The sequence below is a fragment of the Podarcis gaigeae genome, assembly GCF_964106915.1.
Source record: "Podarcis gaigeae genome assembly, chromosome: 6".
Taxonomy (NCBI): domain Eukaryota; kingdom Metazoa; phylum Chordata; class Lepidosauria; order Squamata; family Lacertidae; genus Podarcis; species Podarcis gaigeae.
Window position 1 is genome coordinate 14,116,848 of NC_139682.1, and position 16,206 is coordinate 14,133,053.

The window sequence follows — 16,206 nt, forward strand, 5'->3', positions numbered from 1 at the left end:
TAGAATGTCCTGGGAGATTGAAGTGTTCTCCTACTGGTTTCTCTGTCTTATGATTCCTGATGTCAGATTTATGTCCGTTTATTCTTTGGCGTAAGGTTTGGCCTACAAAGGAATTTCAGAAATAGACTGGAAAGAGAAGCTGCTGAATTGCAACTTATTACCAAACTTAAAACTATGGAGAGACCTGGTCTGAACAAAGACATTGGATTCTTATCTCATTATACATGGCAAAGCCATTTTTCACCTTCTCACCCCTTGCTTTTTCCTGTAAGACCTATTGCAGTCGTTAAGAGTCGTCAACAGGCTCATCACAGCTATCTGCCAATCACCCATTCCTACCACCCTTCTGAGTAATACCCCTCCCCACCTTCTCACTATATAGAAGGGTCTGGTAACCTCTGTTTCAGTGTATCTGAAGAAGTGTGCATGCACACGAAAGCTTATATCAAGAACTAACTTAGTTGGTCTTTAAGGTGCTACTGGAAGGAATTTTTTTGTTTTGACTATGGCAGACCAACACGGCTACCTATCTGTAACTGGAACCATAACATAGCAAACCCTTCTAAGCAATTTAATAGGGCTACCTTCAAAATATGTCAGGCACCCCATAATGTCAGGCTTCGGGGAAACATCTTCCTCTCTCCCTTTGGCCGTGGATAAGCAGAACAAAGGAAAAAATGTCTTTTACCATTGAAATAGATTTTAATGATGACAGCAAAAGAACAGAGAGTCCATTCTTGGAGTAAAGGTGCTCCTAATTAAGGTTTACACCTACTCCCCCCGCCAGTCACCCTCGTCACTTCCTCGTCTTGCAACCTGATCTCGCAACTACTTTGCTTTCTGTGCTGCCACCTTATTTGCTCATCGTGACCTTGGGCTGGGCGGATGTAGGCTCTCCAGTGAGACAGAATCTGTTAACTCTCTTTCTCCCAGTTCTAGCTGTTCACCACCCAGTTCTTCCCAACTTTTGTCTTCTGAACTATGTCCCTCTGCGAACCACTGTTCCAAATCTATACTGTCCCACTGCTCCTGGGAAGATTCAGGATCCTGATCCAAGGGAGGGGGCTACTCCTGCCATTCCTCATCTGTGCAGCCCTCCTCAGCACAGTCCCTGACACCTAATATCTTATGTTTCCCAGCTGTGGGGGATACATAGTGAAGGAAAGGAGATTTAAGTGTCTGTTATCTGCCGGGAGTTCCAATTGCAAGTTGTCAAAGGTGTGTCCTAGCTGCAACATGACATCACACTGGCTGTGCCCTGGTGATCTGCCAGCCATGCATTGTCCTGTGTCATGACATCATTGCTTTGATGTCCTAGAGGTTCAGATAGCAACAATCTGATGAGTGGTTCAAAGAATGCCGGCCAAGAAAAAAAAGCCAGCGAGCAGTTCCTCCCTCAGAGTGGGGGCTTCTCGCGGCGGCATCCTCTTACGGCATAGGTCATTACGTCCAGGGGACTTTCAGTCTCCCCTGATCCGATATTTTAACATCAAGTTGTATCTGGTGGAGGCTGATGAGGTCTATACGGTGCCCGAGTGTCACCGCGACTTAACCATAAGAAATCTGAAGAACCGTCTGGAGCTCTTAGTCGGGATCCCTGTGAATTTCCAACGCCTCCACTACCTGGATAGAGGTGAGTTCCCTCTTCTACAATCAGCAAAAGTGTTACGGGAAATGAATCCACCTTTCAGAGTTAGACCAGCTAAGCTGGGAGTCGGCATCCAAAACTGGATACAGTGGTACCTCGGGTTACATACGCTTCAGGTTACAGACTCCGCTAACCCAGAAATAGTACCTCGGGTTAAGAACTTTGCTTCAGGATAAGAACAGAAATCGGGCTCTGGCGGTGCGGCGGCAGCAGGAGGCCCCATTAGCTAAAGTGGTGCTTCAGGTTAAGAACAGTTTCAGGTTAAGAACGGACCTCTGGAACGAATTAAGTACTTAACCCGAGGTACCACTGTAGTTTCAAGAGCTGTCTACCAAAAAGGGTGACTTTGTATTGATGGTTACCTGTTTATTGCCAGCTTCAAGTATTGTAACATTCATGACTATATGATTTTATATGCCACATATACAGCCTGGGCTGTGTGTATTCTGTGATTAAAGTGTCATTCTGGACACAAGCAATCCAAATTCTGTGCTAAGGAAAGCTGAATTGTATTAATTATACCAATATACATAATTTCATTTAGCACAATTCCCTACTTTTTACTCCTTTGTATAATTCTGGTTCTTCTAGTTTTGAGAGGGGCAAAGATACCGAAGCCCTATCCTTAATCACTGAAAATTTTATTCAGTTGCACCTTTCTGGCTTCTAAGATTTGTGCAGGCAATGCCCACGAACTTTGAAGTGTATTTTTTCAGCCTCAAGGAACCTGAATTAATAACCTTTAGTGTCGGTTTTTAGCTTCTTTTCATCTTGCAGGTGGCAATTCTGTCACACTATATTGTTCCGTAATGTTTGGCAAATGGAGCCGAGAAGCAGCGAAGTCTTTTTTTCATATAGGAATATTGGTTGTCATAACATGAAATATTTTTTGTTTAGTTGCTTAAGGAGTCATCATTAGCTGTTTGCTTTTAATAACTGTTATAAAATACGTTACGTGAATTTGTAGACTGTTTAGCAGTTGATCCAATTTGTTTTGCAGTTGATCCAATACAACATTTGCAGTTCTACCTCCCTAAATCTTATCATTTTGAGATAGTTTAACTGTACATGGGTGGGTTAGTTTACTAAGCAAGTCATTATTTGACCAAGAAACAAATGTTCACGAGAAAAAGGATATTATGGTACAAGACACAGAATTTTCATGCTGGTAATCTCTGCTGCCATTAAGCAATCATAGTAAACCCTAGCCCATATGGGTTTGAAGACAGCGTTGAAAGAATGTGGTCAGAATCTAGAACAATCAAAAAGATTTGGCTGTTCCTGCAGAGACATGTGAAAAGGATCTAGGAGTCTTGGTTGACCACAAACTTGACATGAGTCAACAGTGTGACGCGGCAGCTAAAAAAGGCAATGCAATTCTGGGCTGCATCAATAGGAGTATAGCATCTAGATCAAGGGAAGTAATAGTGCCACTGTATTCTGCTCTGGTCAGACCTCACCTGGAGTACTGTGTCCAGTTCTGGGCACCACAGTTCAAGAAGGACACTGACAAACTGGAACGTGTCCAGAGGAGGGCAACCAAAATGGTCAAAGGCCTGGAAACGATGCCTTATGAGGAACAGCTAAGGGAGCTGGGCATGTTTAGCCTGGAGAAGAGGAGGTTAAGGGATGATATGATAGCCATGTTCAAATATATAAAAGGATGTCACATAGAGGAGGAAGAAAGGTTGTTTTCTGCTGCTCCAGAGAAGCGGACACGGAGCAATGGATCCAAACCACAAGAAAGAAGATTCCACCTAAACATTAGGAAGAACTTCCTGACAGTAAGAGCTGTTCGACAGTGGAATTTGCTGCCAAGGAGTGGGGTGGAGTCTCCTTCTTTGGAGGTCTTTAAGCAGAGGCTTGACAACCATATGTCAGGAGTGCTCTGATTGTGTTTCCTGCTTGGCAGGGGGTTGGACTTGATGGCCCTTGTGGTCTCTTCCAACTCTATGATTCTATGATTCTATGACTCTTGTCGTGAACTGCTTTAAAGTTTGGCCAGAATTCTAGCTTTAAAAATCCATTTTAAAAATAAATTACAACCTTTCTGCCAACAAGTTACAGGGAACCAGGCAGAGGGCCTTCTCGGTAGTGGCGCCCGCCCTGTGGAACTCCCTCCCACCAGATGTCAAAGAGAACAACAACTACCAGACTTTTAGAAAATATCTGAAGGCAGCCCTGTTTAGGGAAGCTTTTACTGTGTGATGTATTACAGTATTTTAATATTTTTTTTGGAAGCCACCCAGAGTGGCTGGGAAGCCCAGCCAGATGGGCGGGGTATAAGTAATAAATTATTATTATTATTATTATTATTATTATTATTATTATTATTATTTAACCCATGATGGTATACACTGTTCCGTCTATCCCTGCCCCCTCCCTTTACCCATACAAAACCAATCCTGTGAGATAAGGTAGACCTATAGGCAATAACTGGCCCAACATCACTCAATGAGTCGCATGACAGTTGGTTAGAGCTGATGTGCTGATGCTGATGCCAAGGTTGCTGGTTGAATCCCTGTATGGGACAGTTGCATGTTTCTGCATTGCAAGGGGTTTGGACTCTCAGGGTCCTTTCCAACACTACAATTCTATGATTTGAACCCTGATCTCCCAGATCCATGTCTAGCACTTAAGTGCACAACACTGGAGACAGCCTTCTTCGTTTTCTCTTGGTTGCTTCAATGTTTTGATTAAAAAACAAACAAACACGATGATGGCAATTAATTGCCTTTCTACGAGATACCCAGATTACCGTGGGCTGTGTATAGATGGCTCAAAATTCAGGGCTGGCTTGTAAATGGCTGCTTTGTGGAGGCACAGGTGATCCCTGTGCATATTACAGGAAATTATTTTGTGTGTTAAGGGTAGGGACTAGGGAGAAATTCATGCCCTAAAATAGAGCTGTTATGGTAAATGTCATTGCCTTTCAAGTCACCCTGAGACCTTCAAGTGGACTGATGTTTGCTCCCTTTCCTCCCTGCAAATTGATCTTGGTCTTTCAACCCTCCTTTCCACATCTCTATCATCATCTTTTGCCTTGCAACCTTCTGAAGTTTTTCGTATTATCTCCTCCCGCAGTGGATCTCAGTGACCACTCTATGTTCAAGCATAATGACATTATTCCTGGAGGAACCATCACTATGCGAATATGGCCAGAAGACTCCTGGGGGCAATTGGTGACTGCTGCTGTGACAGGAAACAACAAAAAGGTTGGTTTTCTTTTCTTTTCTAAAGGGGTGGGGGATTTCTTATACAGAAACTGCAGCGGGTGATTTGTGAGGGTGTCTTTATGTTGAGGAAATCAATGTTTCCATAGTAGGAGAGGGGATGTTAATGTTGTCCCCATGTCGCACACTGCTGCTGTTTCCCTTCTCAGTTTCTCTTTTTGCACAAATGTTTTACCGTATCATAAAAAGTCAGAGGATATATATGCATTTTTGACATACAGTGGTACCTCGGGTTAAGTACTTAATTCGTTCCGGAGGTCTGTTCTTAACCTGAAACTGTTCTTAACCTGAAGCACCACTTTAGCTAATGGGGCCTCCTGCTGCCGCCACGCCGCCGGAGCCCGATTTCTGTTCTTATCCTGAAGCAAAGTTCTTAACCTGAAGCACTATTTCTGGGTTAGCGGAGTCTGTAACCTGAAGCATATGTAACCTGAAGCATATGTAACCCGAGGCACCACTGTACATCCTCTGCCCAGTATCAAAGTACACCTTGAATACAGCACAAGTTCTCAAAATCACAAAGTGCTTAGCAGAAACAGGAAGTTTGATACTTCTGCCACCTTGTTAAAGCAACCAGTTACTTGAGACATTAAAAGCAGCCACATAATAATCTAGAGATACTGCCTTGGTGCTTGTTTGTATCAGGCAGCACCAGTTTGGCTCCTTTCCTTAAAGGGTAGTGGCATTTCTATAACTTCCTTTACTCACTCTTTTTCACAGGTTGTACAATGACAATAAAGGCATTATTATTATTAGATGCACAAGAGAGAGAATCTTCAGGGTCACCATTTTGCTTACTGCGTGAAGTTAAAATTGGCACTGCTTAACTTGCTTTAGCTTAATATTTTGCCAAGTCTGATGAAACAGGAACAATATCAAACCAATAACCCCTTAAGCCCCCTAAAACACATTTAAAAGGGCATCTGATATAGTCAGCCAAAGGCTTGGTTGAAAAGGAACATTTTTGCCTGGCACCTAAAGATGTATTATGAAGGCGCCAGCTGAACCTCCCCAGGGAGAGCATTCCACAAACAGGGAGCTACTGTAGAAGAGGCCGTTCTTCATTGTCAACCTGTAGCTCCCTAACCTCTCTGCTGCACACCCCCATCTTGATGAGTGCAGCGGCCTGTCATTGTTGACCCCTGCTGAGACTATATTATTGGCAAAACCTAGCCAGACCTAGCAGAGTAAACGCAGAATCCACGGAAGCAATTGGCAACTTGACTGCAGACAGGATAGACAAAGCAGGAACCAGGAACTTGTAGTTAGGTGTTTATTATATACAGTGGACTATTTACAGGAACAGAACATGGATCTTTTGCTAGCTCTCTCTGGTAAGACTCACAACTCGTATACTGACACAGAACTCAAGCTCCAAACTCTGAACACTGAACTCCTGAACTAGCACATTCCAGTTATCACTCCCTTGAGAGAGCTTGACCAATCAGGGAGTGGTCTCCATGTCTCTGTTATCACCAGGCAGACTTACTCCTTCAGATTGCCTTCTGGCTGTCTGCCAAACCTTAAATGACTCAAGTACACAGTTTCCCAACATATATAGGGAAAAGTTGGTTTTTTTTTACTTACGGCATCAATAGCCAGGCTGCTTTCCCCCTACCCCTTCACAACTTGCTTAACATAGAATCATAGAATTGTAGAGTTGGAAGGGACCACGAGGGTCATCTAGTCCAACCCTCTGCAGTGCAGGAACCTTCTTCCTAACATGGGTGCTTGAACCCCTGACCCTGAGATTAAGAGCGTCCTGCTCTACCGACTGAGCACTGATGGAGTGTTCTGTTCGGACTTGAAGGCTTGCTCGCTGTTTTGTGAGGTGCTCAGTTGCCATAGTAAATAAAAGGATATTGAAATGTTTCAGAACAAGGGTTGCAGTTTAACCCTTAGCCATGCAAGGTTTATGTAGTTGGTCTCTCCCGCTTTATTGGATGAATTGCCTTCTGAGACAAACTTCTTTGGCCTGCAGTGGAATTGGCAAACAGCAAACAGTGACATCATTATCCCTGCTGTAAAATAAACAGAGGAGCTTCATCCCTAGCCCATCACTGCTGGGAGAGAACGCCAAAAAAGAATGAGATAACTGAGTTCAATACCAGTTTGGGAGTGGCTGCTGGGACCACATAACACCGGTCCTGAGAGATCTGCATTGGCTCCCAGTACGTTTCTGAGCACAATTCAGAGTGTTGGTGCTGACCTTTAAAGCCCTAAACAGCCTCAGTCCAGTATACCTGAAGGAGCGTCTCCACCTCCATCGTTCAGCCCGGACACTGAGGTCCAGCTCCGAGGGCCTTCTGGCCGTTCTCTCATTCAAAGAAGTGAGGTTACAGGCAGAGGGCCTTCTTGGTAGTGGTGCCCACCCTCTGGAATACCCTCCCATCTGATGTCAAAGAAATAAACAGCTATCTGACTTTTTGAATGCATCTGAAGGCAGCCCTGTTTAGGGTAGTTTTAAATGTCTGTTGTTTTATCACATTATTATTATTATTATTATTATTATTATTATTATTATTATTATTATCATTCCTGTTGGGAGCCACCCAGAGTGGCTGGGGAAACAGATGGGTGCGGTATATAATAATAATAATAATAATAATAATAATAATAATAATAATAATAATAATAATAATTTGAACTCTCTATATAAGCTGCCCTGGGAAATTTGGGCTCTGAATGAATAAATACCATACCCTAGCAATATCTCTGTCTCCCTGAAACCATCCAACCTTCACATTCACATTAAATCAGGCTTCCTCAGCCTCAGCCCTCCAGATGTTTTTGGCCTACAACTCCCATGATCCCTAGCTAGCTGGACCAGTGGTCAGGGATGCTGGGAATTGTAGTCTCAAAACATCTTTGAGGTTGAGGAAGCCTGCATTGAATAGCCTTTGTCTGCTAATCTGCATGCATTTGGGAAAGATATCAGGGTTGCCATATTCTGAAAAGCGAAAAAAGAGGACACATTTGCAAACTTCTACTTTGAACTATGGATCGCTATGACGACTCTCATTTTACATACCCATGAGAGAAAGGATGTGTCCTGGGAAAAGGGGACATATGGCAACTCTAACATTTCCAGCATATTGGCTTATTTTCTGCATTGCCCTTCCCACAATGATTCAATCCTCACATAATGACGAGTCTGGCAGAGAAGTCCAGAAGCCAAATGGAAGGTGATGCCGCAAACCCGCTGATAGATAAACAGGAAAAATATTGCCCATCTTCTACTGCCTTTCCAACAGCTTGGGCTTCGCTCACAGTGTGCAATAGGTTTCCTCCAAGTCTGTTTAAATAATGAGTCAATACTTGTTTTGTGTCTTCCATTGCCAGATTGTTGTTGCAGGAGGTGCAATGTCTTCCACATTTTCCACAGCCTATTCCACATCCCTAGGACCAGCGGAGAGGAGCGAATGGTTAGAACACCGAACCTTTGTGGCTTTATTTATCAATGCGCGCAGGGGTCGTTTGGATGCAGTGGATTTCCTGATTCAAAATGGTAGCATCCCTATATTCTGAAGGGGCCCTTGTAGCTGTCTAAGGCTGATGTTTTCAATATTGCAAGTCTCAAAGTTCAAGGTGGTTAGGAATAAATAAGTCAATTGCTTCCAAACATTGTAGGAAAGTGAAACACAGTTTCAGTCCAACGTAAAAACCAGGGTCAAAATGGATAAAATTACAAAGATAGTATAATAACAAATGGACTTGTCTGTTGAGCTGAAACTTGATCAAAACCATTATATGACCGATATAACCAAAATTTGTCCAAGACCAGATGTGTTTCAGCCCAGCTGGTCATCCTTAGTGGTCAGAAGAAAACTATTACATACAATTTGATCACAGAGCATTAGTCCAATAGGTTAATTTGCCTAAAATGATATGGTGAGCTGGTCGTCATATAACACATGGCTTTCACACCAAAGAATGCTCCAACTATCACACAATTGCAGTCATTTCACACACTTGCAAGGTTATGGTTAAAATTCTACAGGCCAGGCTTAAGCTGTATGTGGACTGAGAACTCCCAGAAGTGCAAGCTGGATTTCGAAGGGGCAGAGGAACCAGAGACCAAATTGCAAACATGCGCTGGATTATGGAGAAAGCTAGAGAGTTCCAGAAAGACATCTACTTCTGCTTCATTGACTATGCAAAAGCCTTTGACTGTGTCGACCACAGTAAACTACGGCAAGTTCTTAAAGAAATGGGAGTGCCTGATCATCTCATCTGTCTCCTGAGAAATCTCTATGGGGGACAAGAAGCTACAGTTAGAACTGGATATGGAACAACTGATTGGTTCAAAATTGGGAAAGGAGTATGGCAAGGCTGTATATTGTCCCCCTACTTATTTAACTTATATGCAGAAGTCATCATGCGAAAGGCTGGGCTGGATGAATCCCAAGCAGGAATTAAGATTGCCGGAAGAAATATCAACAACCTCAGATATGCAGATGACACAACCTTGATGGCAGAAAGTGAGGAGGAATTAAAGAACCTTTTAATGAGGGTGAAGAAGTGTGCATGCACACAAAAGCTCATACCAAGAACTGACTTAGTTGGTCTTTAAGGTGCTACTGGAAGGAATTTTTTTTGTGGTGAAAGAGGAGAGTGCAAAATATGGTCTGAAATGCAACATCAAAAAAACTAAGACCATGGCCACTGGTCCCATCACCTCCTGGCAAATAGAAGGGAAAGAAATGGAGGCAGTGAGAGATTTTGCTTTCTTGGGTTCCATGATGACTGCAGATGGTCACAGCAGTCACAAAATTAAAAGACTCCTGCTTCTTAGGAGAAAAGCAATGACAAATCTAGACAGCATCTTAAAAAGCAGAGACATCACCTTGCCAACAAAGGTCTGTATAGTTAAAGCTATGGTTTTCCCAGTAATGATGTATGGAAGTAAGAGCTGGACCATAAAGAAGGCTGATCGGCGAAGAATCGATGCTTTTGAATTATGGTGCTGGAGGAGACTCTAGAAGAAGAAGAAGAAGAAGAAGAAGAAGAAGAAGAAGAAGAAGAGTAGTAGTAGTTTGGATTTGATATCCCGCCTTTCACTCCCTTTAAGGAGTCTCAAGGCGGCTAACATTCTCCTTCCTCCCCCACAACAAACAGGTGAGGGGGCTGAGAGACTTCAAAGAAGTGTGACTGGCCCAAGGTCATAGAATCATAGAATCATAGAGTTGGAAGAGACCACAAGGGCCATCAAGTCCAACCCCCTGCCAAGCAGGAAACACAATCAGAGCACTCCTGACATATGGTTGTCAAGCCTCTGCTTAAAGACCTCCAAAGAAGGAGACTCCACCCCACTCCTTGGCAGCAAATTCCACTGTCAAACAGCTCTTACTGTCAGGAGGTTCTTCCTAATGCTTAGGTGGAATCTTCTTTCTTGTAGTTTGGATCCATTACTTCCCTTGATCTAGATGCTATACTTCTATTGATGCAGCCAAGAATTGCATTGGCTTTTTTAGCTGCCGCGTCACACTGTTGGCTCATGTCAAGTTTGTGGTCAACCAAGACTCCTAGATCCTTTTCACATATACTGCTCTCAAGCCAGGTGTCACCCATCTTGTATTTGTGTCTCTCATTTTTTTTTTGCCCAAGTGCAATACTTTACATTTCTCCCTGTTAAAATTCATCTTGTTTGTTGTGGCCCGGTTCTCTAATCTGTCAAGGTCGTTTTGAAGTGTGATCCTGTCCTCTGGGATGTTAGCCACCCCTCCCAGTTTGGTGTCATCTGCAAATTTGATCATGATGCCCAGCAGCTGCATGTGGAGGAGCGGAGACACGAACCCGGTTCCCCAGATTACGAGACTACCGCTCTTAACCACTACACCACACTGGCTCTTGAGTCCCATGGACTGCAAGAAGATCAAACCTATCCATTCTGAAGGAAATCAGCCCTGAGTGCTCACTGGAAGGACAGATCCTGAAGCTGAGGTGAATGTGAAGCCTGCACCTTACACAACTTGGAAGGTAGCAATGGCAGCAGTGGGCACTGCCAGGCCTGTATGGCAGAACAACAACAACAATTTATTTATACCCCACCCATCTGGCTGGGTTTCCCCAGCCGCTCCCCTTTGCCGCTCCCCTTTGGCAGGCCTTGCACACAGCAACCACAAGCAAGGCCAGTACGATGCCTGTCCATAGCTGTCAACTTACAGATTTTAAAATATGGGACCAGCAGCCTCGAAAATAAGGTATAAGCAGCCAAAATAAGGGATTTTGCTATTGTAAAGAGTTACATACATTGGTAGGATTGGCAGATGCTGTTAATCCGGCATAAAGCGGTTGTGACGCCGTGGCACCCGCTGAAGCGCTGCCCTTCTGCGTCCCTCCCCATCCCCTCCTCTTCCTCCTCCCTCAGGCCGCCTCCTCAGCTGCCACCACCGCTGCCGCCTCCGGACTTGTGGGCTGCGTGGGCGAGAGTCTCTCTCCCTCCCCCCCTCTCTTGGGCGGGGAAGGGCCGATGGAACTCCTCGTGCCAGGACGACGGCGCCAGTGTGCGCTCTCTCTCACGGCAGAGGACCCCAAGCCGCTGCTTCCCTCCTGAGCCGGGCGAGCATGAAACCCGGGAAATTTAAGGGACATCATCAGTAAGGGATAGCAGCGGGACACGGCGCTGGGATAAGGGAGTTTCCCGCCAAATAAGGGACGGTTGACAGCTATGTGCCTGTCTCCCTGCCCGGCCTCCCACTTTTCCATCTGTTCCCAACAGCAAGGGCTGGTGGACTGTTTGGCTGGGCTCCCTCACCCACTTACTTGTTTACTCTGAGGCCGCCTCAGCTCCTGGCAACCAGCACCCCCTGGCCAGCCCCAGAGGCACCATTTGCCTAGGGAGCTCATAGCTGGGGCTGCTGCAACAAAGCCATACAAGCCTTTGGGAGGCAGAGATGCAAGAGGGCATCAGAGGAGGGAGGGTAGGGAAGAGGGACAGAGGCCAGTGCTGCCCACAACACCCCTGACTATCATTCAAGGCACCCCAGGGTGCCAGGGCACACTGGTTGAAGACCACTGCATTAGAGGGTTAAAGAGTTTACAGTGGACGCTTGGGTTGCGAACGTGATCCATGTGGGATGCACGTTTGCAACTTGCAGCGTTCGCAACCTGTGTCTGCGCATCTGTGCATGCGTGGGTTGCAATTCAGCACTTCTGCACATGTGCAAAACGCAATTTAGTGCTTCTGCGCATGCGTCACCGCCGAAACCAGGAAGTAATCCGTTCTGATACTTCCAGGTTTTGGCATTCTGCAACCTATAGAAACACAACCTGAAGCATTTGTAACCTGAAGTATGACTGTACTGTATTGTCTTACAAAAGTTTTTTGATATGTTAAACTCTGGTCTCTTAGAACCCTTGTTTTGTCTGCTTCCCCCTCTCCAGGTGCTGATTTGGCATATAAAACGCCGCTGGGTAGAACAGCCCTCCACGTTGCCGTCACCTCGGGCCACTGCGACTGCATCGACCTGCTTCTTAGCTACGGGGCCAAGATTAGTGATGAAGACAATGATGGCCAAAATGCTGTGATGCTGGCCCGCCTGTGGGGGCAGAAGGAATGCGAGCGGAGGCTCTTTCGGTACCAGTGGAAGCTGCGGGCAGGCGCAAGTGCTCAGCTCGCTGCTATCAAGGTCAAATCGGTGGATAAAGTGGAACCTTGATTCCGAGTCTAAGATCCAGTGGAGGGGCTTTGATCACTTGCTGAGAAGCGCCTGGTCTGAGCATCATCGAATGTTTATCTGGGAAGAAGTGCAGCATGGACTCTAAATTGTTCAGTTTAGGTTTTGTTTGTTTGTGTAAGTGATGGTTGCCTCTGTAAGTTAACACCGCCCTTCTCAAACACACAATTAATGGATGACACTTTCATCCCTGTGTGTGTTTGTGTCTGTTTAATGCAGGTTTATAAACTGCTTCACCACCCAACATTACCAAAGTGCTGTACAGTAGAATGAATTATAAAGTTAAGAGCAATAAAATGATTTATAGAATTGTGCAACTGACATCCCATAAAATGATTGGGTCACAAACAAACCAGTAGGTACTTGTCTAATTTAAGCTGGTAACTGATTCTAGAGGGCTGAAGCTACAATACGAAAAGCCTGGTTTCTAGGACACACTAAGCACATCTCTGGGATCTGTGGAACTCACTGCCTATGGGCAATGAATGCAACTACCTTAGTGGAGGTGTAATATGGAATCAATGGTGTTCTGCACCAGCTGCAGTTTCAGGACTAAGTACAAGGGAAGCCCCATGTAAAGCACATTGCAGTAATCCAACCTTGGATTTTATTGGATTTGGGGGTGGGGGTACTTTTTCTCATTACTTCTATCTGCATGTCATGTTTATGGGTTATTACTGGCACAAGCCATGTGCTCATCTAATGCTTGGAGGACCCTGTCAGCAGCACTTTTGGGAATGGCTAGAAGACAGCCGGATCCATTTGCAACCAGAGGTACCACTGTAGTTTGGGAAATAGCCTTATTAGAAAAACTAACCAATAAACTGAAACTGACACGGGGACAAATTGAATAATAATAATAATAATAATAATAATAATAATAATAATAATTTTTTTTATACCCCGCCCTCCACGGCCAAAACCAGACTGAGAGCAGCTAACATCAAATATATATTACCATAAAATCAAGCAATCAATTAAAATGCATCCTAAAATCAAATTAGGATCAAAGTGAAATCAAATCAGATGGCAACCCGCAAATTAGGGATGGGGACTTTAAATGCTCACCAGGCCTAACTGTTTATACTGATCTTATATGAGCCTGTGAGAAAAGTTTTTTTTGGGGGGCACTTTCATGCAAGTTCTTATAAGGAGAAGAGGGGGAGACAGCACCCCGACCAAAGGCCTGGCAGAACAGCTCCGTCTTGCAGGCCCTGTGGAAAGATGTCAAATCCTGCAGGGCCCTGGTCTCTTGTTCCACCAGGCTGGGGCCACAGCCAAAAATGCCCTGGCCCTGGTCGAGGCCAGTCTAATCTCCTTAAGACCCGGGACCTCCAAGATGTTATTATTTGCGGACCATAAGGTCCTCCGTGGGGCATACCAGGAGAGGAGGTCCTGTAGGTACAAGGGTCCTAGGCGGTATGGCTCCCCTTTATCACATACACAGTCCAACAAGACAACGACAAGAACCCATTCCCTGGTTTTGAAATATTTCGCCACTGAAGACACCTTTTAGTTCTGTTTTGAATGTCCATTCTAACAGTACCCAGTAGAGGGCGCTCAAGGATCAGACACCAAGCAGCTAATCGCTGTTTGGTCTTTCAGATTCCTCCAGAGACCAGGTAGGATACTCCAAAGATGAACCTGCAAAACTGAAGGTTGGCTGCAGGCAGGAGCATCCAACACAGCCAGATGAAGAAGGGTCACTTTGGTATTTGCCTTGTGGCATGGGATTGTCATGCACACAAAAGGAGGAAGGACACAAAGCAGGGCTGCTTCACAGCCTGCAGCTATGTACACAGCTTATCTTTTCACCAGAACTATCCCAGGGGTGGTGGTATTGATATTATTATTATTATTATTACTATTATCATTATTAATTTATTTATACCCCACCTTTTTCCCTAACTCAAGGCAACTTACAGGTAAAATAAAGATAAAGGGACCACTGACCGTTAGGTCCGGTCATGACAGACTCTGGGGTTGCGGTGCTCATCTCGCTTTATTGGCCGAGGGAGCCGGCGTACAGCTTCCGGGTCATGTGGCCAGTGTGACTAAGCCACTTCTGGCGAACCAGAGCAGCACACGGAAACGCCATTTACCTTCCCGCTGGAGCGGTACCTATTTATCTACTTGTACTTTGGCATGCTTTCGAACTGCTAGGTTGGCAGGAGCTGGGACTGAGCAACGGGAGTTCACTCTGTTGCGGGGATTCGAACCGCGACCTTCTGATCAGCAAGCCCTAGGCTCAGTGGTTTAACTCACAGCGCCACCCACGTCTTTACAGGTAAAATAGGAACAGCTAAAAAGATTTTTATTAAATGCCAGATCATTAGAAAGCAATTAAACTTTCATAGAATCAAAACTACTTGTAAATCTGTAAGATCTATTAAAGATGATTGCAATTAAAACAGCACAGCACCAGCCCTTTCATTAGAAGCAGCCTGTTTCCAAAAGCCTGTTGGAACAAGGAGATCTTTACCAGTGGACGAACAATAAGGAGGGAGCCTGTTTATATTCCCTCGAGAGGGAGTGCCAGAGTCTGGGAGCAACCACCGAGAAGGCCCTGTTGAGAAGGGCAAATTGCATGGTGTGGACCTCCTGCTGTCTTCATCTTCCCATAGCTCAAGGACCGTAGCTCAGTTGCAGATAATCCATTGCACCGAGAAGGCTGTGAGTTAAATCGCAGTATCTCTAGGCAGGGCTGGTGCAATGGAGACCCTTTTCTGAAGCCCTGATGAACCAGTCAGGGCAGACATGTTGAGCTAGGTGGACCAGTGATCTGACTCAGTGCAAGGCAATTTCCTATGTCCCCCCCCCCCCCCAGCTTACTGTATTTTGCTGTTTCACAGTTACTTGTGGCTGTCAGCACTGGGTATGCATCTCCCCAAAGCGTGGGCTTTTCTCCCCACCCCAGCCTAAGAGAGCCCTGTAGAGCCCTCTTGTTACATTCGGTTCAGGTTATGTCTTTTCAGGTTGCGTCCTGCGGCGACCCAAAAGTACCGGAAAGGGTTACTTCCAGGTTTCGCTGCTGGTGTAGTGTGGTGTAGTGGTTAAGAGCGGTGGACTCGTAATCTGGGGAACCGGATTCGCGTCTCCGCTCCTCCACATGCAGCTGCTGGGTGACCTTGGGCTAGGCACACTTCTCTGAAGTCTCTCAGCCCCACTCACCTCACACAGTGTTTGTTGTGGGGGAAGAAGGGAAAGGAGAATGTTAGCCTCTTTGAGACTCCATAGGGTAGTGATAAAGCGGGATATCAAATCCAAACTCCTCTTCTTCTTCTTCTTCTTCTTCTTCTTCTTCTTCTTCTTCATGCGTTCTTCTTTTTATTGTGCATCCCATTCACAACCAGAGGTACCACTGTATAGACCACTCGCTATGAGGACACCTCAGAGCAGTTTTCAGTGTGTGTGTGTGTGTGTGTGTGTGTGTGTTCAGGCCCCACCATCTCCAAGTAAGGCTTGGAAGTGTCCCCGTCTGAAACCTTGGAGCGTTGTTGCCAGTCAGTGTAGACAATATTGAAATAGATGGACCAACGGTCTGACTTGACATAGGACAGCTGCCTATGTAGCTAAGACTCAGTTTGTCATTAAACAGGCATGTTCTGCTGTGGAACATGGGAACAGCAAAACCATAGAAAGAGAC

General features: G+C 45.2%; 1 protein-coding gene and 1 long non-coding RNA gene across 2 annotated transcripts in view; one reads left to right on the top strand and one right to left on the bottom strand.

Annotated features, from left to right (window-relative positions):
* Window positions 1–16,206, bottom strand: part of LOC310847220 — a 197,388-nt gene that overhangs the window by 133,986 nt on the left and 47,196 nt on the right. The gene's annotated exons all lie outside the window — the stretch shown is intronic.
* ANKRD60 (ankyrin repeat domain 60) lies at window positions 702–12,877 on the top strand. Its single transcript, XM_083744707.1, has 4 exons — window positions 702–1,633; window positions 4,733–4,863; window positions 8,224–8,389; window positions 12,268–12,877. Exons 1-4 carry the CDS (start codon window positions 1,357–1,359, stop codon window positions 12,540–12,542), a joined length of 849 nt encoding a protein of 282 aa, XP_083600833.1. The 5' UTR covers window positions 702–1,356; the 3' UTR covers window positions 12,543–12,877.